A 27,099-nucleotide genomic window follows, 5' to 3' on the forward strand; every position below is an offset into this window, starting at 1 on the left:
AACAGCTAAGGAAAAAAATGGTTAAACAAATCAGGTTATGGAACAAACATATGAAAAGAAAATTAGCAATTTGGAACAGGTACAAAACCTTACCTAAGAAAATAACAACCTGAACATTAGAACCAATCAAATAGAAGCTGATGATTCAATAAAAAAAAATCAAAACAGCCAAAAGAATAAAAAAAAAATACAAGAAAATATAAGATATGTCATAGTAAAAAAAAAAGTTGACTTGGAAAACAGGTAACTCCCAGGAATATTAAAAAGCTACAATCCAGATTTCCTGGATGAAAGGAAAAATGCTGCAAAAAGACAGAAAGAATTCAAGCCACAGTCGGAATCATACAAGATTTAGTGCCTATAAAGGATCAGAAAACTTGGAATATAACGTTCCAGGAGGCAAAAGATCTGGGCTTACTACAAGAATAACTTACTAAGCAAAACTGAGTATAATCCCAGAGGGTGAAAAACGCACCTTTAATAAAACAGATTCTATGTATTCCTAATGAAAAAAACAAAACAAAAAAAAACAGAGTTGAATAGAAAATTTGATACAAAAACCTAGGGATCAAGAGACACATAAAAAAATGAACATGAGAATGCAACCACAAGGGACTAAACAAATAAACTGCTTGTATTCTTATACGGGAAAATGATACATGTATCCCCTAAGAATTCTATCATAACTAGGGATCAGGGAGAGACTATAATTAGAAAGAGGGCCTTGGAATGAATGTTCTGTTTTGACAATGTGAAGAGAATATAAAGGGAGGAGAAGAGGAATATGCTAGTGGGGGGAGGGGGGAAGAGGAAGAATGGGGAAAACTGTCTCACAAATTGGGTGTACAAGTATTAGTTTATGCAGTAAGGATGGGAGTAGGGGTGTGGCCAGCAGTATCTGAATCTCATTCTCATATGAACTAGTTGAAGGAGGGAAGAATACATATACATATAAGTACACCCGGGCACAGAAATATATTTCACCCAATAGGGAAATAGGAGGTAAAGAGAAGAAGAATAAGAGGGAGGAGTAGTCAGAGATGTGTATGGGGAATCTAATCAGGGGATGGAGGAAAAAAAGTAAAAGTATAAGAGAACAGAATGTAGTGAAATACACAATGAACAAATACAACTATAAATGTAAATGGGATGAACTCACTCATAAAATGAACATAGTGTTAGACAGTATTGGAAATCCAACAATACATTTACAAAAAACACATGAAACAGAAAGCTATACACAAAGTTAAAATAAGGGGCTGGAACAGAATATTAAGCTTCAACTGAAGTAAAAAAAGAAGAGGTAGCAATTATAATCTCAGACAAAGCACCAAGCAAAAATAGACCTAATTAAGAGATAAAAAGGGAAATTACACTTTGTTAAAAGGTACCATAGACAACGAACTAATATCAATACCAAATACGTGGGCACTGAAATGACACAGCATCTAAATTCTTTAAGGAAAAGTTAAAAGTTACAGGGAGAAATAGTAAAACTACAATAGTGGGGAGATGGGGGGGAGAGGAGGGGCTCAATTTACCTCTCAGTCCTAGATAAATCTAACAACAACAACAAAACAAAAAGGAAGTGAAGGCCCTGAAGAGAAATTTAGAAAAGTTAGATATGATAGACCTCTGGAGACTACTGAATGGGAATAGAAAGGAATAAACCTATTGCTCAGCTTGCATGATATCTTCACAAAAAACTCACAATGCATAACAACATTAAAGCCATCCTATATTAAATGAATCTTTTTTTACCAATCATAATGTAATATAAGGCCTCTGAAGCAAAGGTTTCAAATTAATTATAAATTAATTCTAGAGAATGGGTAGATCAAAAAATAAATTACAGAAGCAATTAATAATTTCATTAAAGATAATCAGACCAATAAACCAAAATTTTTAGAATGCAGGTGTAGCAGTACTTGGGGTGAAACTTATACAGCATCTCAAAATCCCTTCATCAATAAAAGAGAGAAGGAATAGATTAAAAAATTAGGCATACAATTTAAAAAAAAAAACAAACCAAAAAAGTAACAAATTTGAAATCCCCAAATAAACACCGAAAGGATTAACAAAATTAAAAGCAAAAAAGAGAGAAACCCATTGAATAAACAAAACCAGAATCTTGTTTTGGAAGCAAAAAGAATAATAAAATAGATAGGTGGTACAGTGGATAGAGCAATAGCCCTGGAGTCAGGAGGCTCTGTGTTCCAATCTGGCCTCAGACACTTGACCCAAACTGACAGTATGAAAAGTGAAAAAGGTAAATTCACAATAAAGAAGAAATAAAAAATTAAGAGCTACTTCACCCAAATACATGCCACTAAAACTAATAAACTAAAGGAAATGGATGATTGTTTACAAAAATATAATATTGCCCAGATGAATAGAACCAGAAAGAGTACTAAAATATACCTATTTTAGAAAAAGAAATTGAACAAGGCACAAATGAACTCCTAAAGACAGGGTAGAGGGAGAGGAACTAAACAAGCAAATGTATGAAACAGTTAACAATTAATTCCAATATAAACTATTTAGGAAAAGAAGGGCTGCCCTACCAATGTCTAAAACAAGGAGGGTCAAAACAGAGGAAAACACTATTAATAACCCCAATGAATTTGACGCAAAAAATTGCAATAAAATATTAGCAAGGAAACTACAAAAACATAACATAAAGATGATACCTTATGACCTGGCTGGATTTATACCAGGAATGCAAGACTGGTTCAATATTAGGAAAATTATTAACATAACTGACCATATTAAGAACAAAACCAATCAAATCTGTATAATTACGTCACTAGATGCAGAAAAAGATTCTGACAAGATGTAACACTGATTCCTATTAAAAGGGGAAAAAAACACATCAAGAATAGGAACAGTGCTTTCCTTGAAATGATGAGTAGTACCCATCTAAAACCAAAAGTAAGCCTTATCTATAATGGGGAAAAGCTACAGGCCTTTCCTGTAAGATTGGGAGTTAAACAATGATGTTCACTATTCCCATTACTATTCAATACAATGCTAGAAATCCTAGCTATAGCAATAAGACAAGAAAAAGAAATAGATGGGAAAAAATCATAGATGAAAGTGGAAACAAAATGATCCTTTTTTTGCAGATGATATAATGGTTAACTTAGAAAACCTAGAGTTAACTAAAAACTAATTAAAAGAATTAACAATGTTGGTCAAGTTGCAGGATATGAAATAAACCACACAAATCATTAGCATTTCTTTTTATTAACAAACAGTATCCAGTAGGAAGACACAGAAAAATCTCATTTAAAATAACTACAGATAATACAAAATACTTGTGAGGCTAATCTGCTAAAACATATGCAGGAACTAAATAAATACATTTACAAAACATTTTCACACAAATGAAGGCAGACTTATATAATTGGAGAAATATTGCTCGTGTCTAGGTGGAGTCACTATAATAAAAATAACAATACTACCAAAATTAATTTGCTTATTCAGTGCCATACCAGTCAAACTACCAAAGGCTTACTTTATGTAGCTAGAAAAAATATTAACAACATTCATCTGGAGGAAGAAAAGGTCAATAATATCAAGAGAATCAATAAAAAAAAGAGGAGGAAGAAGGGGGTCTAGTAGTACCAGATCTCAATCTATACTACAAAGCCATATGTAAAAACAATTTGGCACTGAGAAAGAAATAGAGAGGAAAATGGTATAGACTAGGCACAATATGCAGAACAAATGAGTTCAGTGGCCTAATGTTTGACAAATCCAAATATGACAGCTACTGGGGTTAAGAAGTATTTGACCAAATTGTTGGGAAAACTGGAAAGCAGCCCAATTGAAACTAGATATAAACCAATGTCTCATGTGGTACACCAAGATAAATTCCAAAAAGGCCCACGATTTAGAAACAAAAGATGACGTCTTAAACAAATTGGAGGGGCATGGAAGAAATAAACTGTCAGATCTATAGATGGGGAAGAATTCACAAAATCAGAGACAGAGTTTCACAGGAGATAAAATAGACAATTTTGATTATACACAACTAAAAAGTTTATGTACAAGAAAAATCAATTCAGCTAAGATTAGAAGAGAAACAGGAAATGGTAAACTTTTTTCATTTTGTTCATTCTCATTTTCATATTTTAATGTCTTTTTTCATTTCAAAAAAATCTTTGCAGGTATTTCCTCTGATGAAGGTCTTAATTCAAAGATAAACAGGAAAACTGATTCAAATTTAGAAAAGCCATTCCCTGATAGGTTTCCAGAGCAATAAATCCAAGCTATCAATAGTCATGTAAAAAAAAATGCTCTAAATTACTGATAAGAGAAATGCAAATGAAAACAACTCTGAGGTATCATCTCACATCTACTAGAAGATGACAAGAAAGAAAAATGACAAATGCTAGAGAGGATGTGGAAAAATAGGTACACTAATGCACTGTTGGTGGAATTGTGAACTAGTCCAACCATTCAGGAAAGCAATTTGAAACTATGCTCCAAAAGCTAGTAAACTGTACATACCCAGTGATATCGCTACTCTGTTTATACTTTACAGAGACAAAAAAAAGTTAAAAGCTCCATCCATACAAAATTATTAATAGTAGCTCTTTTTGTGATGGTAAAGAACTGGAAGCTGAAGGGGTACCCATTAATTGGGAAATGGCTGACGACATTATGGCATATAAATATGATAGAATACTACTGTGTAGTAAGAAACGATGATGGGGATGGTTTCAGAGAAACCCAGGAAAACTTGTAGGAAATGATCAGAATCAGGAGAACAATTTATACAATAACAATAATATTGTAAAGACAGACAACTTTGAAAGACTTAGGAACTTTGATTAACATAATGATGAACCATAAATCCAGGACTGATGATAAAACAAACCATCCATATCCAGATGGAGAAGGGATGGACTTGGAGTACAGATTGAGGCTTTGGCTTTTTGTGTTGTCTTTGATTTTTGAATATGGCCAAGTGTAGGAATTTGTTTTGCTTGACTATACGTATTTGTAATGAGATTTTTTGGGGGGGAGGGGTAGGGGAGGTATTGCAAGAGTGGAGGAGGAGATTGTTGAGCCATTTGGACCTGAAAATATAATACAACTAAATTTAAAAATAAAGTCAGGAGAAATGTCTAAACCTGATTAAGAAGAATACGTAGTTGAAATTTACATTGTAGATGACACTATTTTACAGGAACTCAGGGCTCCATCTTGGGCCTGTGTAAAGAAAGAGATAATTTTTAGGATGTGAGGTGACTATACTCTGCCCTCATCTGACTTCACATGACATATTTTATTTGGTACTTGTCAACATAGTTTTAAAGAAGGTCATTTGATAAGACATTTTGGAGAGTGTCCGACACAAGCAAAATGGATAATAAAGGGCCCTGAGTCTGGGAAGGAACTGAGGATCTTTATTTAGCCCTAAGAAGGGAAAAATTTAGCAGGGAGATGAGATGTCTTCAAGTACAATGTTATGTGGGCTGTCACGCGAAGAAGGATCAGTCTTGTTCTGATTAGCTCCAGGACAGAAACCAAAACAATGGAGAGGCATCAAGTTTAATTAAACTTGATGTTAGGAAAAACTTAACAATTTGTCTTAATGTGAAAAGGACTGCTTCAAGAATTGAAGCACTGCCCCCTCCACCTTCCTGTGAGAAATATTATTTTAGCTGAAAACCTAAGGACCTGAGAGCATAACTACACATGGCCAAAAATATTTTTTCCCAAATAATGACAATTTTTAAATATCTTGTCCAACAAGATTCAGTTTCATACCCTATATATAATATAAAAACTTATAAAACAGCAACAAACCGATGTCTTTATTCAGTTTAGCCTCAGAGGTTTTTAGGATAATTGTACAAGGGCTTAGAAATTACTACCAACAGCCTTTCCAAAGAAAGTTCTGAAAAATGTTATAACAGCGGCGGGGCTCCCAATCAATGTGTTGCATACCTGTGAGGAAGCTGTGTAGTTTTTTGAAGGAATTTATAAATGTATGTTCACATCAAGCACTGTCTTACTATAATTTCAATAAAGCATGTAGCACTGATGGTTTTAGTCTTTTAAAGGTCTCACTGGTGTCTTTTAACAGGTACTAAAAAAAAATTGTGAAATTTCTGGCTGACTTCTGGTTACATATTCTAAGTATCTAGAACTCATCCAATAAAGTTGTGAAAAATTCCTTGCCTTTTTCCACAACATATGTTTGCAGAAAGCGGATTTTTTGCACTTGTTGCATTGGCATCTAAATAATGAAGCAATCTGGAGGAATCAAATTTAAAACTGAAATTTTTATCTCATCAACCAAGCTTCCATTTTTTTCAAATGGATGCTACTGTAATTGATGAAGTTACACATTCACTTAAAAAGTGTTATGGAATACAAAGTAGCTTTCTATCAGCATGTATTTTCTCAATCAGTAGAAAAGAATACAACTCCTAGAAAAGAACCACCACCAAAAAAGTCAATTATGAGCTGAAAAAAAAAAGGATATTAAACCATTCAAAAGGGATGACTATTATAACCATTTTAGGGATGAGGAAATATAATTGGATATCATGGTTAAGAAAGGGGTGGGGGATCATAATGAATACACTAGTTCTCAATGCCTCATTTTGCCCACTAACCAGATTTCCACAATCACACAATGTTAGAGAAGGAAGAGACTTTAGAACTCATTTATTTGAACCACCTCATTTTACAGATGAGGAAACTGAGCCCCAGAGAGATTAAGTGATTTCATCCAAGATCAAAACAATAATGAGCAGCCCTTTTAGTTTTTAGACCAAGCTTGGCAATCTGTATGCCCTGGGTTGAGAAACTGAATCATCCACCTTGGTTTTTAGGTTCAGGGATCTGAGAGACTATCTCTGCTGCTGCCACCATACTTTTAAGGCTTGCCACCAGCAACCCACACCATCTTTCCAGTAGCTTCTCTTTTTGACACACTATTGATATTCTGCATATTTTAAAAGGGTTTATTCACAGGAAGGACACAGTAAATGTGTGTGTGTGTGTGTATGTGTGTATATATGTATATATATATATGTTAAAGAAAACCTAACTGTATTTATCTAGTAAGTTATGGGATGAACTTTTTACTAATCTAGCCTACTTAGGGCCCCAGAAGACCACATTCAAGCTTGACCCTGAAACAAAACTAACTCCTTTACACGAAATACCCTCTCTTCTAATTTGATATAGGCCTGGTTTTTCTAGAGAGTTCATTCATATATCTTTAATTCTAGCCAATCACGAAGTTTTCCTGTTCAGCGGTGGGCTTTTAAAGCTCAAACCAAATCAATTCAACCAATAAGTGCTTACTATGTATGTGTGTAACAATGGGACCATTCCTATTTATTCACTGAATAACCACCTCACTTGGGAGGAAAAGGAAAAAGAAAAGTGATTTTTTAAAAGGATAATCAATTTTTTTCATTACCTTAGAAATTAATTTAATTTGATAACCTGTCTATCCCTTAAATCCATAACACTCTTCTCTTTTCAATCACAGATCCTACCAAGACCAATCACAAATCAAATCTCAGCCTGCTTGTCCTGCTTTTCCCACTCTGTCCCATTTTCCTATCATTTATTTCATGCAATAAAATCCAGTCCTCCTGGTGCCCTAACTTGTCATACATGTCTGAGAAAGAAAATCCTTTTTTTTTTTCGTGGGGTTATATTTTGGGTTGAATTTCGCTGTCACTGGAAACCTAATGCAACTCCCACTTCTTAACTGTGTTTATGTATCGGGGAAAAGGGCAGATAGGTGGTGCAGGGGTTACAGGGCTGGACCTGGAGGTGTTAGGAAGACTTCCTGAGTTCAAATCTGGCCTCAGACACTTACTAGCTGTGTGACCCTGGGCAAGTCACTTAACCCTGTTTGTCTCAGTTTCTACATCTATAAAATGAGCTGGAGAAGGGAATGACAAACCACTTCTGGATCTTTGCCAAGAAAACCCCAAATGCAGTCATAAAGAGTTGAAAATGACTAAAAACTATGAAGACCACCACCATCACCAGGAAACAACAGCAACAACCCTGACTCTGTACATAACTGAGCAAGCTAAGTCCCTATGCATCTAAGTACCCTTATTTGCAAAATGAGGATAATAGCACCTACCTCATAGGGATGTTTTGAAGATCAAATTAAGAATGTATATAAAGTGCTTTGCAAACCTCAAAACATTAAATAAATGTGAGTTATTATTATAATTAAATTTGGCCCAATGCTCTAGCCTGTCAATCTTTAAATACTAATCCTATGATCACCTAGCATGTTAGCTATTCTTTAAATCTTCATGTGATCTCCAAATGATAAGAATGCCAGCTAGAGTGGTACGTAAATTACCTGGAACAAAGTAAAATAATTAAAATTAAACCTTACAACTTTTTGCATCTTCAGAATTTTTTTTTTAAAAATGCATTATGTCCTCCTTTTGCTGCAATCACTTGTTTTATATGATTTCGCAGTGAGCTCACAAGATTTGGACACATTCTTAATTATTCACCATGAAAATACACATTGATTACCAGGGTCATTAAGCCTATTTTAGAACAAATAATCCATTTTTATAAGTCCATCCTTGATTATGCCCTGTAGTTTTCAATGGGGTTTAAAAATCAGGTGAGCCCCTCTGAAACATATCTATCTTCAACTTTTGGGTGAATTTCTTAAGTTTTCTTGTCCTCTGTGTCAAGGAAAAGGTCCTGGGGTTATAGTTGAAAGTCATGTGGCACGGTACAAAGTAGTATTGCATTATTCCATTTTCATTTGGGAAATTCTATAATTCCAGAACAATTCTGCTTCTTAGCACATGAATATATTTATAGGTGTTCATCATCCTCTCAATGTGGATAACACTTCCAGGCCCACTGAATGTAAAAAATCCCCCAAACAGTTTTTTGGTTATGTTACAATCTGAGGAAGATGTGCAAATCTTAATAGGCTCATTGGAACTTCTGAAAATAGTTCTCGTTAGCCTTGAATGAAAAAAATTAATTAGCAAAAATTACCTTCTTCCAATCTTCAATAGTCTAATCTTTGTAATATCTTGCCTATGACAAACATCTTTATGTCACAGCACTGGGGTATTTTGTTTTTATCTGCCTGTGCACTATTCTTCCAATATCAAGAAGTCTAGGCTTCACTGTGGAAGAATCAATGTCAAGACCCTCGTTTCCAGACAGTTCTTAAAGTCTTTGTTTTCTAATGATATATTAGGCTATGCTACAGCAAACAGTTTGTCTCTTCTTGGTATTTTCTTTTCTGAAGCACATTCACTATGAAATCCTATTTTATAGTGAGCCTGAATAGATCCTTGAGAAGCTTGACTTTCCTGTGCTAATAATATTTACTGAAATAACTCTAAAAGTCATTGAAGTATTCTCTTTGAGAACTTTTACATTTCTATAGAGGGTTACTCTTTAAAAACACAACAAAAGAGAATAGTGAAATACATGTATCGCATGATATCTAGCACTAAAAAACCAGAGAGCTAAGGGTGAAACCAGCTTGACCTAATTTCATCTGGTTAGGGTAAGAAGTTCTGAATTAGCCTAGTATTAGAAACACACATGCATTACCATTACTGTCACAAAATGAAACATATCAGAGTATTTTCTGTCCTAAGTAATAAGAACATTACTATATGCCTCCATCCAAGACACTGATAAATGTTGTGGTAAACTAAACAGAAAAGGATTCAGTACTGAACCCTGGCACACTCCCCTGGATACTTCCAAGATAGTTTTCCTAATTGTGGTGCATTGAGGGAAGACACAAAAGCAAAGGACAAAATTACTTGATAGATTTTAATATAAATAATTCATAAATATACTTTTTTCAATGGAAACAGTTGCTATAAAATTCAACAAAAAGGAGAGTAATTCAGTGAATTTAGTCCAACTGTTGGGGAGTGGCAAAAAAGAGATCATATCGTGGCCTTGGGTGGTGGGCCTCAGCATGAAAGGCAAAAGACGGGGATAAGCTGCTTCTCTTACTCATGATTTTTTCTTGTGCTGCCTTTTCTCTGGCTTCTAGTCACAGTGGAATAGGAGGAAAAAGAGCTAAGCTTATGGCAAAGCTCAGCCGTCTCACAGATTTGGACGTTCTGTGATGCAGATGCTTGCCCATCCAGTGTGTAGCTCTTGTCCAAGTCCTTCCATTAAGGTCACCATAGGGGGTCCACCTAGCACAATAGTTGCTTTTCTTTGTTCCAACACCCTCAGATAATTAGAATTCCCCTATCTACCCATCATTCCTTAGTTTTGCCACTAAGACATCTTCTTGCAAACATATATTTTCTTGATGTCTTTTTCTTCCATTCTTCAAAATTCCCCACTGGTTAAAAGCCACATTGTGTTCATATCTACCATAAGCCTTTCCATTGCCCTCTGTGTGATATTTATTTTTAAATCTCCAGAGCCTTTACTGCAATACAACACTGGTAGAATGCTGATGTTAAAAAGATGGGCTTTTGTTTAAAGGAACTTTTCAAATTCCCTTAGACAACCTACTACTACACTCTTCCTCTTTGCCTTCAAGTCTGACTAATTCACCTGCTCTGTCTCAGAAATATATAATGATGAATATGCTTTACAGGTTGAACAATCAACTGCCTGTCATAATCTGGAGAACAGACATTCTGATACTTAGTCTTTCTTGCGTGAATGATCATATCAAACTCTTTTGAGTGGGTACGCATCTGCTAAAAGTGACTCTACAATGTCCCAGGTCTTGATCTAACCAGTACAGAATCATCAGCAAACAAGATCATCCAGCAAAGAGGTTCAAAGATGGGAGTGGCGGTTTTGAAAGGGAGGAGGTACATTTTAAGGGGAGGAGGCACTGCACAATACAATCATGTTTTCCCCTCTACTTCTCAGAAGCAGAGAGTTACAATTGAAAGTGCTGGATTTAAAGTCAGAATACCTGGGTTCAAAATATGACTTTGGGTTAATCACTTACTCACTGCAGACCTCAGTTTCCTTGGAGGGTTTGGACTAGATGACCCTTTTTATCACTAAATCTATGCTCCTATGACAGTGACTAAATGGCAGTAACTTATTGTGTATTTAAGATTTACTTAATAGAAAAAAAGGGGCATTGCTATATAAAATTTAGAAACTATTTTAAAATGCCACTGAACTATCAATGACTATTATTTGAGTCTGGCCAGTCAACTAATTCCAAATCCATCTAATGGTGCTATAGTGGAGACCTTATTTTCCACAAGAACAGTATAAGAAACCTTTATTATATGCTTTGCTAAGATTAGGTAAATCATACCTACACCACTCTCCAGGTCTACCAGTTTAAAAATCCTGTTAAAAATGAAAATATAGCTAAATGTGGTATGACCTGTTCTGGGTAAAGGCAGCTCTCTGTGATTACCAACTTATTTTTATAGAGAGTTCTTGCCTTGGGAATTCTCTAAACTGAGGAAATCACAAGTCTATAATGAAAGCAGTTAAAGTGTGTTAAAATTACCTGGGTCTTAAATTTTTCGTCTGGCTTCTAGATTCAAAGCAGATTTATCAAATTCTGAAAATTCTATGTAGAATTCATCAAATATTTACTAAGTACCATGTACAAAGCATTATGATGAGTCTGTATTCAGAAAACATCAGTTCCTTCTCTAGAGGTAGACAGAATGAGTCCTTTGGGATTGTCTTGGATCATTATATTTCTGAGAATAGCTAAGTCATTCACAATTCTTTATCATACAATACTGATGTTACTGTTATTAAGGACTTCCAACGTTCTCCTGGTTTTGCTCACTTCACTTTGCATCAGTTCATGTAAGTTCAGGTTTTTCTAAAATCATCCTACTTGTCATCTTTTATAGTGTCTTATACTTTACTCTCAAATGAACTTTTCATCCTTCTGCCTTCCTTAACTATAGCATATGCTCCCAAAGCACAAACTATCATGTCTCTTTTTTTATATCTCACATAGTAATTTATATGTGGCAGATGCTTATTAAGGATGTGTTAATTTTGTTTTAAAAATAAGGTATGCTGCATTTTCATTCCTAATATTAAATGGTCTAAATGTCTGGTTTAAATGGAACATATTAAATTAAGTCATCTGGCCTCAGTGTGTCCTTTTATCTACTAAAGTAAAAGATGAAATATTTTAAAAATTATCTGAACTAAAATGCTATCATTTTCAGTGGAACTTTTAATTGTAGTAATCCACATACTCCTTAGAATAGAAAATTTTCTAGAGCTAAGAATCAGTATGAATTATTTTTAAACACAGCATCTATTTTTCTCCATAGGTACATGAGTGTGAACACATTATTAGCTTTAATAAAACTAAGTAAGTAGTTCAAATAGCTCCCCGCTTTTGAGTACCATATCCAGTTCAAAATACTCTAATCTTCTTCTGAAGTTTCAATGAAGTACAATGACATCCATGACCTCGACTGTGAAACTGAAAACTAATACCCCATTTTGCTCTATATTAATTATTGATTAAGACTTAGGAAATAGTTTGCTTTAAAGGACAGTTTGGCTACTTAACATTAGAAGGTCTGACTTCTTTATAAGAGTTAACTTTCCCATTTATCTGTGCTACAGCCCAGATTCATGGTCATAAGATGCCCTGCCTGGCCATAAACCTAGTAGGGGACCACTCTGGTGTAATGTGGTCACTGAAACAGGACTTTCCAGACAACGCTAACTCTGTGTTTCACCCTTACCACAGACTTTGGAAACAGCCCTTTGGCAAATCAGCATGATTATGCCAAATGTAAGCCCACCCTATACCTTTACTCCACCTCTGCTATACAGCACTGCTTCCTAAACTTTTCCCACTTGTGATCCATAAATAAATTCTAACTTTACTTAAAGGAGAAATTAGAGTAAAATTGAGTTTAAATAATCACACAATCAGAGGATAAAACAGAAATTTCAAGGATCCACCGATCGCCTCCTCAAAAAGATCCCAAAAAGAAAACTCCTAGGAATATTGTCACCAAATTTCAGAGTTCCCAGATCAAGGAGAAAATACTGCAAGCAGCCAGAAAGAAACAATTTGAATATTGTGGAAACACAATCAGGATAACACAAGATCTAGCAGCTTCTACATTAAGGGATCGAAGGGCTTGGAATATGATATTTCGGAGATCAATGGAGCTAGGATTAAAACCAAGAATCACCTACCCAGCAAAACTGAGTATCATGCTCCAAGGCAAAATATGGATTTTCAATAAAATAGAGGACTTTCAAGCTTTCTCAGTGAAAAGACCAGAGCTGAATAGAAAATTTGACTTTCAAACACAAGAATCAAGAGAAGTGTGAAAAGGTAAACAAGAAAGAGAAATCATAAAGGGCTTACTAAAGTTGAACTGTTTTGTTTACATTCCTATATGGAAAGATGATGTGTATAATTCATGAGACCTCAGTATTAGGGTAGCTGAAGGGAATACACACACAGACACACACACACAGACAGAGGGCACAGGGTGAGTTGAATATGAAGGGATGATATCTAAAAAAATAAAATCAAATTAAGGGATGAGGGAGGAATATATTGAGAGAGGGAGAAAGGGAGAGATAGAATGGGGCAAATTATCTCATATAAAAGTGGCAAGAAAAAGCAGTTCTGTTGGGAGGAAAGAGGGGGCAGGTGAGGGGGAATCTTGCTCTCATCAGGTTTGACCGGAGGAGGGAATAACATACACACTCAATTGGGTATCTTACCCCACTGGAAAGACAGAGGAAGGAGATAAAAAAGGGGGGAGATAGAAGGGAGGGCAGATGGGGGAGGAGGTAATCAAAAGCAAACATTTTGGAAAAGGGCAGAGTCAAGGGAGAAAATTGAATAAAGGGGAATAGGATAGGAAAGAGCAAAATATAGTTAGTCTTTCACAACATGAGTATTGTGGAAGGGTTTTACATAATGATACACATGTGGCCTATGTTGAATTGCTTGCCTTCTTAGGGAGGGTGGGTGAGGAGGGAAGAGGGGAGAGAATTTGTAACTCAAAGTTTTAAAAACACATGTTCAAAAAAAAAGTTTTTGCATGCAACTGAGAAATAAGATATACAGGCAATGGGGCATAGAACTCTATCTTGCCCTACTTTGAAAGTAAGGGAAAAGGGGATGGGGGAGACTGGGGTGACAGAAAGGAGGGCTGACTGGGGAATGGGGCAACCAGAATATATGCCATCTTGGAGTGAGGGGGGAGGGTAGAAATGGGGAGAAAATTTGTAATTCAAACTCTTGTGAAAATCAATGCTGAAAACTAAAAATATTAAATAAATTAAATAAAAATAAAGATAAAGAAAAAAAAAAGGCAGAACAGGAAAATGTTTAAACCACCTTCAGTTGCCAAAGGAATAAAAGCAAGTAAAGTTAGAATTTATTTATCCTTTGGTTTTAAACAACCAACCTGAAGACACCAAGCAAACCCTATTATCAGACCCTACACTGGGGCTCCCAGATCAAAGGAGAATGCCAAAGTATTCCCAGACAGAGAAAAGCTTATTTTAAAACCAGGAAGCAAGAGAAAAGTAAGTAAAATTTAATGTTTTTCTATGAAGGCTGTAAAAGTTTAGGGTAAGAAAGCAGAAGAAATAGACTTAGTGTCTGAGTTATTTTTAACAGAAATAAACAAAAAGTTACACCTAGAAATCTTCAGAAAATTAGTCTCCAGAAGACACCATTTTTTTCGGGAGTGCAATTCCTGTTACCACTAACAAATATTCCTGTTGGTGTTTTTTTAGTAAAAGCATATAGTGTAAAACAAGAAATTATTATGCTAGAAATCAAAGGACATTCCTAATGCAAAGCACTGTTGATCATTTGACAATGAGGCAAATTTTATTATAGATTATGAAGGATAATAATTTATTGTACTATCAAAGAGTTAGCGAAAGTAGTATGAAGTCTTTAAAGAAGGCTTTAACAATATCTCTAAATGTCAAAGGATTTGTATAAGTGTACTGTAAAAAGGTACTGTTGTTTAATTTATATTTAACTGAATCAATGGGATGCTCACAATCAGTCTCACCATTACTTTTCAACATGAGTTAAATTTGAAAAATTAAAGCACAAGCCAACTGAAAGCAGTGGGCTCTGAAAATTAAAATCCTAGCGGGTCATGGTCCTTGTGAAAACTGAGATGTTAAATTGTTAACATTGGTGATTATATACCTATATTCGATTTCAATGAATCCAAAAACTAAATGAGCGTGATGAGGATTTCTGTTAATTTAAAATCATTATAAAATTAACTGTTCTTTTGATGAGAAACAAACCAAAAAACTCCTAATTGCCCAATTATATACAATAACTTAAGAACCTGTGGTATTGGAAAATATCACTAGCTTTGTAAAAGGAGGAACTAAGAACATTCAAAGTCAAATTAAAAAGTACTTACACGTTTCTTTACACATTTAAGTACCAGCATCAAAGTGAAAGTTGCTTTTATACAATAAGACTATAAACTGAAAAACCATACTTGGACTCTGGCTGTTGGCCTTGGTCATTGCCAAATAAACTCCTTTGTGAAATGAGTAGATGAATGCTTTTCTAGAATAAAAGAGGTTAACTCTGAGAAGGAGATGGATGCCTTCCTCTCCAAAGTCATCCCTGCAGACAGAAATCTGTGACACTCTACAATGAAGAAGTAGGAGGAACCTTAAACTTTGCAGTTCTGTTGGGTGAGTGAGTTTTATTTGGGTTTATCTATTAGTTAGAAAAACTATGTGATTGTAACCAATTCTAACTGCCCAAAAGACCTGAAAGAAATTGGAATGAACTATATATTTGTAAGCTTTTAAGAACCCCAAAATGTGACTGTATTCTGATAAATGATTTTGTGTAACAAAAACTTGTACTAATGATGGAATTCTAAGAAAGCTGCCCCCAGTCCCAATATTCTAACTTCCTTATAGGACCCACTGAACAGCAAGCCCACTGTACCTACCTAGCCTACACACCCCTTCAATATCCTAACTTCTTCATATATGCCTCATTGCTCACTAGAACAGGTGTATCCATGCACTCAACCACAACCACATCCATCTAGTCTCAGACAGGAGTGTAAAGGAAAATTCACTACAATGAAGACTAAATCTGTAGACAGTGTTGGATATGATTGAGAACTAAAGACTAGAGGAATTAAGCAGGGTGAAGAAAGAAAGAAGGTTTTGATTTCACTGAAATAAAAAAAAGGTTTCAATGATTTTTACAGAAATGCCTCTTTGACAAATACTGCATGTCTCCCTTCCCCAAACAATGTAAGATTACAAAAGAAATTTCCTGAGACTTTGAAGGGTTAAATGAAAGTTTAACAAATACACATTAATTGATAGATAAAGATTGTTTCTTTGATCTAGTTTAAATTATGTTAAAAGACTTTGTAAAAACAAAAACAAAAAATTAGTAGCTTTTCTGGCCAGGGTTACAACCAAAAAACCTCTGGGTAAGGAGAAATGTGTCCTTTATCTAACCTCTTAAGGTACAGTGGTAAAATTAAGTTAGGAAAATAAAAAGAACATATTTGGCTCTTTGGGTGATTTAAAGAAATAAACAGTCATGGGGAGCTGGGAGGCCACCATAAATTTATGAACATGAGCTAACTAAAAACAGTGGACCCCTTTGGGAAAAATGAGATTTAAATATTGCCACTTGAAATAGTTAATCAAGAATTGATTTGGTTGAAAGTTTTATGATAACATTATAATTGTGGTATATTATAGAACTTAATATATAGAAAAAGGGAATAATAATAATAACACCCACTTCCCAGAGTTGGAAGAATGAAATGATTCTAAAATGCTTAGCATAGTGAGCACTGTATAAATGTTAACTATTGCTATCAGGTTTCGGGCTAAAATACCATCAACACTAATAACATGAATGATTTTCTAAAAAGGTTAAGTTAAGGTTTTATAAAACTGCACAGATGAAATTTAAGAAGTCTGGTGCTATGTTTAAAAAACAAAACAAAAAAACAAAAAATATTCTTTAAGCTTCTAGTTTTTCTTGCATTGTGGAATTTGGAAGAATATCAGATGTGATTAGAAATGTGCATTTTCTTTTAATTAGGAGAGTAAGTTTTTAATTACATAGTGTTATATAAAAAAATTATAAATTATTGTGAAATACTATTAGGGGGCCACTTCCCTATTGTTATTAAAATGACCTCCTGACCTTCAATCAGAGCTCTGATCTAAGATTTCTAACTGTGATCTAAGATTTCTAACTGTGCTTGGGTAAAGTTATACCATCTTGTCAACAAAGTGGAAAAAAGTCTAAAATAACGTGAATCATTATCTCTTCTACGTTACGGGGAAAATCCGCATAAAATTTTTTGGCTCTCCCTTCATATCAGAGAACAAGTCTAAAAGTCTGAATTATTATGGCTTAAATGATAAAATATGCTGATATATAATACTATACATATATTTTATGCATTTTTGAATTTCTAAATTGTTTCTGTGTCATCTGCTGGCCTTCTTCATCTTCACCTTCCACAGAAGTCCCAAAATATTCCCATTTAATTTCTTATGTTGACTGAGATATGATGAAACTGAGATGGGGAAAGTTACCATGCAGAAAAATTAACTGCAGTTACTTCGAAATCAACTAAACTGATGTTATTTGGCTAAAATAAGTTTTGTCTCCTATGAATTGGTCTGCTAAGAGACAGCAAGATTGTTTAAAAACTATTAAATATTCACTGGGTTATATTTTCCTCTCAACTACCCTCTTAAAGGGAAAGACTTCACTCTTACTAGTCATAACTGCTTTATGATTTAAGTCAGTAAGTGCCTCAAGTAATAACTGAGAAATCAAAATCTGAGCGTTATAAAATATTACAGAAAACAGGCCTCTGAAATCCCTTAAAGTAATCTTTAAGAACTAGAAAAAAGTCTCCAATGTGGTAAGCACTATGTAAATGAACTATTGTTACTTCTTTAATTGACTTTAATTAACTCCATATTGGACAGCTTTATACTGGGTTTTAGATGTCATTGGATATGATTAGTAAAATACCAAAGATGATAAGATGAATGATTTTCCTCTGTAAGATAAATAAAAATGCACTGGATTATTGTTATCAGACTAGTAATAAGTTTCATGTTTTAAAAACAGGATATTGGGCATGCAAAATTTTCTCTTGCTGATAAAAATGTTAAAACAAGTTATTTTCCTTTCCCTTTTAATCTGAATGCTGTGAGATTATAAATATATCTGTTACATAATATTACTATGTTTGAAACCTGTTAATTGTTTAATAAGGCATTTTAAATTAGAAAATACTAATAACTCACTGATGGGAGTAGAGAGTGATCACATCCTCTTAGATCTTTTTCTCTGTGAGGGATAAGATCTCACCAGCTCTGCTGACAGCATGTAGTGCTGTAGTTTAAGGAACTAAGACCTCTCCCAGCCAAAGGCAAGAAATTTACAAGTTAAACTTTAAATAATAAGTGACTTTTATTTAAGAACATTTAGGAAAAACACAAAATTGTTTCTGCTAATAATTAGTATGCAGCAAAGCTACATTTCTTAACCAACTATTCACTGTATGTGCGAACTGGTGTTCACTGTATATGAGTACAAGTCCAGGATTTGATTATTCTTACATAGAAGATCAATAGAATGTCCTGATACTAAGTAGAAAAATAATAATAACCTAGCCCTAAATTGTAATTAGTGAAGTTTTGCTGCTTGAGAAGTTTCTTGGGATTTTAACTTGCTGCTATGTTAAGTTTTGATTCCAGGTACCTCTAATGAGGGCATCTACATGGCACAGTTGATAGAATGCTGGGCCTGGAGTCAGAAAAGACTCACCTTCCTGAGTTCAAATTTGGTCTTAGACACATTACTGGCTGTGTGATCCCAGGCAAGTCACTGAACCCTGTTTGCATCAGTTTCCTCATCTGTAAAATAAGCTAGAGAAGGAAATGGCAAACCCAGTATCTTTGCCAAGAAAATCCCAAATGGAGACATGAAGAGGTGGACATGACTGAAACAATTAAACAAGAAACTGTCCAATACCTCTCAAGAGGCCACTAAGTCCATCATTCACCAGAAATGCCATGTGCTCCTACAGTGTGAGGGCTGTTACAGGTGGACATCTGTCTCTGGGAAAGTCAAGAGAACAACCTTTTGAAGGTGAAAATAGGAGTCTTTTGACTTAGCTTCCCCATCTTGGTACACGAGACATTTTCCCACCTAGGTATATCTGAGCTTGGCTATGATATATGATACCCTGTGGCTCATGGTGACCCTTTCTGTGGGGCCTGTTGACTAGGACCTATACCTGAAATCAAACAGAACTAAGGAACAGTAGTGATATGGCTATGTCCCTCCCTTTTTCCTCACATAGCAAATTCCATTGATAAGGGCAAGTTTATAATGATGTTTTTCATTTTTTCATTGTAACAAATATGAGCTAAATCCTATGGGTGGCTTTTGATTGAATAATATACTAGTACAGTATGACTATATTGAAGAATCAAATTTATATTGTCATTTGAGTTACAAATAATAGAGACTGTTTGATAGGGTATTTAATTTTTAGGACATTGCTACTACAACATCCTTTTGTTATGTTAATATGATCATAATAGCTTCCTGAGGTGGGGAATGAATTTGGTTCATATTTAGGTAAAGAAAGATAAAGATAAATGAAGATGAATGTAAAATTTTAAGATAAATGAAGATGAATGCAATTTTTTTTGAGGTCTTAAAAATTAAATGGAGCACTTTTTTTTTGAGGAACAAGATGACACTTGACTTTGATGGAACATACATTGGTCTATTTTCCTTTAGGTTATAAATTCCCTTGAAGTTGCAAATGTAGGTTCCCAATTTGATGTTCTATGGTTCACCATCTCAACTAGTTACTAAATTGTATTAGAATCTATTTTGTGAAAGGGTTATAGTAGAAAACACTTAGGAATCTTTGTAAGTAACCAGTCTTTCCATCAAGGTCCACCTTCATAGCTTTCAGTAACTGAGACCTAATACAGAATGAGACTTAAGAGAAGTTGTTTCCAAGGGAACACACATATCTGAGACATTTGAAACTCAATTGGGGACTAAATGGACATTGGGAGTGGGCTACTAGGGAAGACACTTGATCATTGTATCATTACCTCCACCATTCCCATATGCCAATCTCCCTATAAAGCTAGCCTGCTGAAGGGAACTGCCACCAAGGGATTTTTGACAATGCTATGAACCCTATTCCTGTCTAACCATCACAACATGCAGACGTGAGAGACTTAACATCTTTTGCTGGGCCACTTGTAACAGTCAACCAGCACCAGTAATAATCAAACTTCTCTTGGCTAGCCTTGAATAAAATGTTGAACTCTGGAATTATTACTTTCCATTGCTCCATTACTAATTTAATTCTAATAGATGCTGAACAAGTCTGATCATATCAATTTGGTCTACAGATGATAATTCAGTGGAGATCTGACTCCACAGAATCAGAGGGGGGAAATGTAAAATTGCAAATTGATACCCCACTTTGTTATGTATTATTTGCTTTGAAGGAGAATTTGACTACTTAATATTAGGAGGTATGACTTCTTTATGAGTTAACTTTCCCACTTCTCTTGGTTACAGCCAGACTCATGGTCATAAGATGCTTTGCCTGGCCATACTAGTAGGGGACCACTCTGGTGTATGTGCTCGATGACACAGGACTTTCCAGAGAATGTTGACGAATTTTCTTTTTTCTCCTTGCCATGGACTTCGGAAACACCCTTTTTGCAAATCACCATGATTATGCCAAAAATAAGCTTTCCCTATAGCTTTACTCCACACCTCTATATAGACTAATCACAATCCTAGTTGTAAAAGTAGCTGTATAAAAGACTGCTTAGTCTGCTGTAATGTGTCTCCAGTCACGGAAGGACCATAGACTTCTATTACTGGCAACTTCTAGCCTCAACAATAAGTAGATTATGTTCAGAACTTTTGTGCTTCAAAATTTGCTTCTTCGTTGCAAATTTTTATTTCGACAAGACACAAATAAATGCAACTAATTAATTTTGATCACCTTCATCCTCCCCATATGATTCCATTTTTAATGGCATCATAACATGGTCAGATCAACTTCAGCAAATACTTATTGAGCACATATCATGAGGCAGGTCTCTTCCAGCTCTAAACCCTAAGTACTCAGACAAGCTACCTTTAAATAGAAATATAAGCTGTTCATTTCTCAGAAATAGAGCACTTGGGGCCCATGCCCTCTCCTCTACCCCCTCACCAAGTTTAAGGCATCATCTAAAACAAGAAAAAGTAGGACATGTTTTTAGTGTGAAAACACAGATTAGCTGTCAAATGATAATTGGACAACCAAAAGAAGCTTTACTATCTATTGAATATATTGAAGTTTCTTTCTATTACTTCAGATATCAAAGAATCATCATCACTGATTTGTTTACCCTGATAAGAAAATTTGAACATTTGGGAGTTCCCCTGTGGGTTTTTTTTTCACTATTTTCCCCAAAATCTCCCTTTTTTACTGAAGATATATATACACACCAAAAAATTTCAGAAAAAATTCATAATTTATCGGTGCAATGACAATTATAGGATAGCACTGTCAAACGACAAGGAACAAGGTGTTAGCTCAGCAGCCCACTGCACTTTGAAAACATTCATTTTTGACATCACAAAATACCTTGGTTTAACAGGGAAAGCTCAATTAGAAAATTTAAATGAAACACTCAAGATCAGAAACCAAGACACTGGCAGTAGTCTTTAGTATTCCAAATCATCCTTATTCTTACTCTCTGATAAACTCTAGACATGTTAACCACCACAATGCTTAATTTCATAGCCAAATAGCCATTTAATAATGACTAGAAGCAACTATGGAATTTATTGTATTGTTTCCATTCATTTAATGGAATCAATAAAGAAGAAGCCAGCAATTTTTATTTTAGATCTAATCTTGAAAATATTCAAGATGGAATCAAGAATCAGATACACTTTTTGACCATTCCAATAATGCAGGTGACCCAGTACACTGGAGAAAAGGTATGGCATACAAGAATATATTTTTTTAAAACCCAGAAACCCTTAAGGAACCTTGAATGTTTAATCAATTTAGATGGGAGTCTGGAGAACTCAGTTTTAGTTTCAGTTGTGACCCGAGATACAGCACTTAACTTCTCTGGACAGCAACTTCCTTATCTTAAAACAGAGATTAGAATGCATGGCACAATGCAAACTCCAACATTGGAAAAATCAAACCCAAACAATTTAGTTGAGATACTGGGCTAATTATATACAACTTGAGAGTGGGGGATTCAATTTTTTTCTGCTGAGGAAAAAGTTCCTCAGAAAAGCAAAGAATTTTGTTTGACTCTTGTTTATTTGTAAGGCAGAATTCAAAAAATTCTCACCCATTAACATTCTTTTTTCCACTTTTACAGCAAAGTGTTACCTAACAGGTGCACAAAGAGGAAGATATTACTTGGTAAAGATACCATCCAATAAAGTTGTCGATACCTTTCCCTTTTTCTTATAGAAACGGTGATCCAATGGGAAAAAGGATTGGATTTGGAGTCAAAGGACTTCAAATCCAGTCTCCATCACTTACAATCTGTGTAGACCTTATGCAAGTCATTTAACCTTTTCTTTTTTGGGGTGGTGGTGGAAATTGCCTGTCAAAGTTTTCTCATGTGTGGGATGGACCCTTTCAGGTCCCTTTCAGCTGTAAGTCTACTGTAAGGTTTGTTCCTCTTAGTAATTTTCTTCCAAATTAACATGAAAATAAGTAATACAGTTAAGTAACATTGGCAAATTCAGCAAAAGGAGTAACACATACATATATATTTTATATATGTATATATTTAAATCCTGGGTTTAATCTCTAACTTTATCATTCATTTATGCCAACATCTGGCATGTAAGGCTAAATTCAGGGTGGAGGATGAAGTCTTTGGGTATCTAGGCAAAAATACAAGTTAAGTTCAGAATGCTTTATCAAAGATTTAGCAACTCAATTATTTTGTGACATTACAGCCTATACATTCTGAGTATTCAACTTTCTCCAAGAAGCCTTTGCTAGAGTTCCCCTTAATGTTAGAGCATTCCTTCTATGATTACCTTCAACTGGTCCTGTTGATGTCTTGTTTGAACCTCGTTGTTTAAATGCTGTCTTACCCATGAGATTATGAGTTCTCTGAGGTCAGGAACTGTTTCCTGTTTTTGCCTTTCTTTGTATCCCCAGCACCTGGCACATAGTAGGTGCTTAGTAAATGCCTCTGGACTTATCTAGACTCTTCCATTTACAGCATGTAAAAGAAGAAAAAGTGAACATGATATCTATTTTAAATGTTGAGGGTGAACGCTTCCAATGACAGAAATGATCAGGACCTTAAATTTAACGAAGACTTTATTTCATAAGAATTTTCCATTATGTTAGAGAATCTTAGACATTCCAGAAACATTTTCACGAAATCATCCATCTTACATGTGACTTGACTTCTAATTTTTTTCTTTTAAAATTAAAAATCTCAATCTAGCATACTCCTACTTATACACAGCGACTATTTTAAATATTTCACAGAGATGACAGGGAAAGTCTGTTTGGAATCCCTTTCCTTAATCGAGAATTCTGTCCTTGCATTGCTAACTAGCATAAACAGACAATGCTGCTCCATTTCCAGTTCTGGTTAGAAAGCAGTTACTGGAGAGCAGTTTTTCACACGTAACAGGAAGAGAAAAGCTCAAACTGCCCAGGGTAAAAAGTACACAACAATGGTCTGCCACTCTACTAAGAGCCTAACGGGAAAGAGCCTCTAGCTCCACAAGGGAATGGCTGGTAAAGTGGACTATTTTATTCCAAGGGTAAAACCCGCACGGGGATTTCCCCCGCTCCCCCCCACTACTCCCTCCCCGGTAGAACCCATTCTGGGACAGCTCCCTCCCCTACGCGCCCCAGTACTGGAGAAGGGATGCAGCAGCAGCAGCACAGCCAGCCAGGGCGGGAGGGCCAACCCCCGCCCCTCTCACCGGCTCACCCAACAGGAGGCCGAGCTGAAAGGGGTCGGTGGGGACAGCTCCTCCGACCAGCAACAAAGGCCCCTTCAGTCCGCAGGCGAAACTCCCACAACAAAGGCCCCCGAGACGGCGGGCGAGGACCGGGCCGGGGTGGGGGGGCGGGCCGGATTAGGTCCGGGAAGGGGGGTGGTGGTGGAGGCGCCCATGACCGAGGGGGCGGGGGCCCGGGAGGGAGGGAAACCGAAACGGGGGGCGCGGTAATCCCAGGAGCACAATAAGAGCAGCGCTATAGTGGTCGAGGGAGAGAAAGCAGCGGCGGAGGCAGCCCAGCTCTCCTTATCCCCTTCCCGAAACAAGGCGGGGAGGGTTCCTCAGCAGCGGTCCAGATCCCTCCCGCCTAGCCCGCCGCGCACTCCCGAACCCATGGGGGGAGGGAGCGGGGGACGTTTTCCGCCTGGACAACAGCCCCCCTTCCCCCCTCAGGCACCAGCACACGGCCGCGAGTCCTCGCTGCCACCGCCGCCGCCACACAAAGGCGCTCTCCCCGCAGCTTCGCTCCCGCCTCACCTCCCCCCTCACCGTGGCTGCGGCCACGGAGATCCCCAGGCAGAGCGGATCGCTCCGAGCCCGCCTCTCGCTCACCCGCTTCCCCACCAGCCCGGGGGGTGGGCGGGGAGAGGGGGGAGGGGGCCCTCGGGGCGCTCTCACCTGGCACAGCTGCTGGCAGTACTCGGTGGCTGCCTCCACGGCCGTCCCGCGGCTCTCCCGCAGCTGCCGCTCCAGCTCTTGGAGCCGCTCGCCGAGGCGCTGCAGCTCCGCGGCGCAGCCCCCGCCGCCTCGGCTGAGGCTCTCCTGGTCGGCCTCCTCGTCCGCCATCTTCACACCCCGCTCCGTCGCGTACGCACCTGGGTCACGTGATAACACAATGCCACGTTCGGTGGGGTCACGTGCCGGGCGCGCTTGCACGCCGCCGAGCACGTACACTGTCAGGGAGGAGGCGGGGGAGCTGCGGGGGAGCCGGGAGGTGAAGAGAAGGGGAAAGGGAGAGGGAGGGGGAGGAGGCGGAGGATGGCGGTTGACTTACCCCGCGCTCCCCTAGCGGATGGGCCCCGAGGGCCGGAATGGGGAGGGGCTGAGCTCGTCCTGGCGCGCGCCTCCACCACGTGATCGCCCCAAGGGGGAAAGAGCCTGCCTCGCCAGCTCCACGAGCTAGGCTTCGCTTTCTTTTCCTCCCGAAGGCCGGGCCCTGCACTGAGGCCCGAGAGGGTTTTGTGCGCAGCCGCTGGCTTCAGTTAAACGATGTGCAGGACAGAGGCAAGGCAAGAAAAAGAGTGAAAAGGCCCCTGGGTGACACCCACAGAGTGGGAGCCACGTGCTGCACAGGTCAAAATCGGACCCTCGCTGGAGCACAGGGAGGGCCTATGGAGGCCATCTCACCCAGGCCTCCCATTTTACAGAGGAGGAAACTGAGGCACAGACAGGTTAAGTGAATTGCCCAGTGTCGGACAATACCACCACATGTAGTTCTGAGACTGGAGTTGGAATGAACCATAATAAGAATTCCAGGTGCCGCCCTACTTCTTCAGGTGTGTAAATGTTTAACAACCGGCCCTCCGTATGCTGGAAGCACTTAAGTTTAATCAGCATATTTTCTCCATTATTTTTCCAAGTCTAGAGATAATTAATAAAACAATAAATGGCACTCCGATTTGTAGCATTGGAATACTCAGAGGTATTCTCACATTGAAAACTTAATCGACTCTGAGGAACAGGTTGGAGTTGGCTAGGGTTCATTGTCTCTGCTGCCTCCTGAAAGTATCCTTTCAAGACACAATGCCCACAAACCCAAAGGGCATCATCACAATTCAATATCTAGCCAGGGGTGGGGAACCTTAAACCTGGAGGCCACGTGTGACCCTCTAGGTCCTTGAGTTCAGCCCCCTCACTGAATCCAAAGTTCACAGAACAAATCCCCTTAATACAAGGATTTGTTCTGTAAAATTTGGACTGTCAAAAGGCCGAACTAAAGACCTGGAAGGCTAATTGTGGCCTCAAGGTTGCAGGTTCCCCTGATAGGCAAAGGAAGGAAGAAACAGAGCTAAAAGGAATAAACTAGGCAAAACAATATTTAGAGCGAATGGTAGACTCAAGATCATATCTTCAAGATCACAGAGGCGTGGACAAAAAAATTCAAAAGACATTATGAGATTCTGGAGCTCAGAAATGCAACTGACTTGAGAAAACATGAAGACCTTCCCAGAATTAGTGAGAGGAGGTAGTAAATCTTTTTTTGGTCATTTTAAGAAATAATAATTGTAGTGTACTCTGCTATGGTCCTTTAAACTTCATAAAGTTATACAAAGTTGATCCTTCTGCCACTGAAAATCGACTGTACAGGAATCTCTTGAACGTAAAGGAAATTTAAGAAAACTCATCAACAAAGGCACTATTACAGAATAAAACAGTGACAAGATTGGGATTATGGAAAAGGTAAAAGAAATCCATTATTGAAGGGAATATAAATATTAACAGCATTACTCCCCAACAGTATTCTATATTTCTACAAAGTGATATTCCAAAAACTTTGATTCATAATCCTACTGTTTAAATTATGATGAACTAATTTAACTGGCACTGTGTTACAAGATAATAAAAAAGTAAGTCTCTACAAGCCAAGGGAACCACAGAAAAGTCTTAGTGTATCGGATCCAATACAAATTCAAGAGGATATATGAGCTCTAAAGTAACCTTGGGCAAGTCAGCAAAATGTTTAATCAAAATATGTAGAAAAAGTCTTTTATGTGCACTTCCGAAATACCAACAATTATTTCAACACAAATATCTAAAATAAAAATTAGCTCCATTGCTTTGCCTGGATCCTAAGAAGTTTCTGATAGTTGTCAGAAGTGTTCAGAATCAATAATACTCTGGATTAACTACATTGTCATTTTAAACAACTTGGAAGTTTATAGGGCAATATGATTAGGTACTGAAGAAAAGTCACCAAGTTACTATGTTGTTGTGAGTCACCATATGTAGACTGAAAGACACAATTAAACCATTTCTGGGAACAAAGTACAGGCTTA

General features: G+C 37.1%; 1 protein-coding gene across 1 annotated transcript in view; it reads right to left on the reverse strand.

Moving 5' to 3' along the window:
* The window catches only part of ZNF292 (zinc finger protein 292), a 101,408-nt gene extending 76,519 nt beyond the window's left edge, over positions 1 to 24,889 (reverse strand). The window contains exon 1 of the mRNA XM_036765783.1: positions 24,722 to 24,889. Within this exon, the coding sequence (XP_036621678.1) occupies positions 24,722 to 24,889 (168 nt within the window). The remainder of the gene's footprint in view (positions 1 to 24,721) is intronic.
* Between the last annotated feature and the right edge of the window lie 2,210 nt (positions 24,890 to 27,099).

The sequence above is a fragment of the Trichosurus vulpecula genome, chromosome 7, assembly GCF_011100635.1.
Source record: "Trichosurus vulpecula isolate mTriVul1 chromosome 7, mTriVul1.pri, whole genome shotgun sequence".
NCBI classification, from domain to species: Eukaryota; Metazoa; Chordata; class Mammalia; order Diprotodontia; family Phalangeridae; genus Trichosurus; species Trichosurus vulpecula.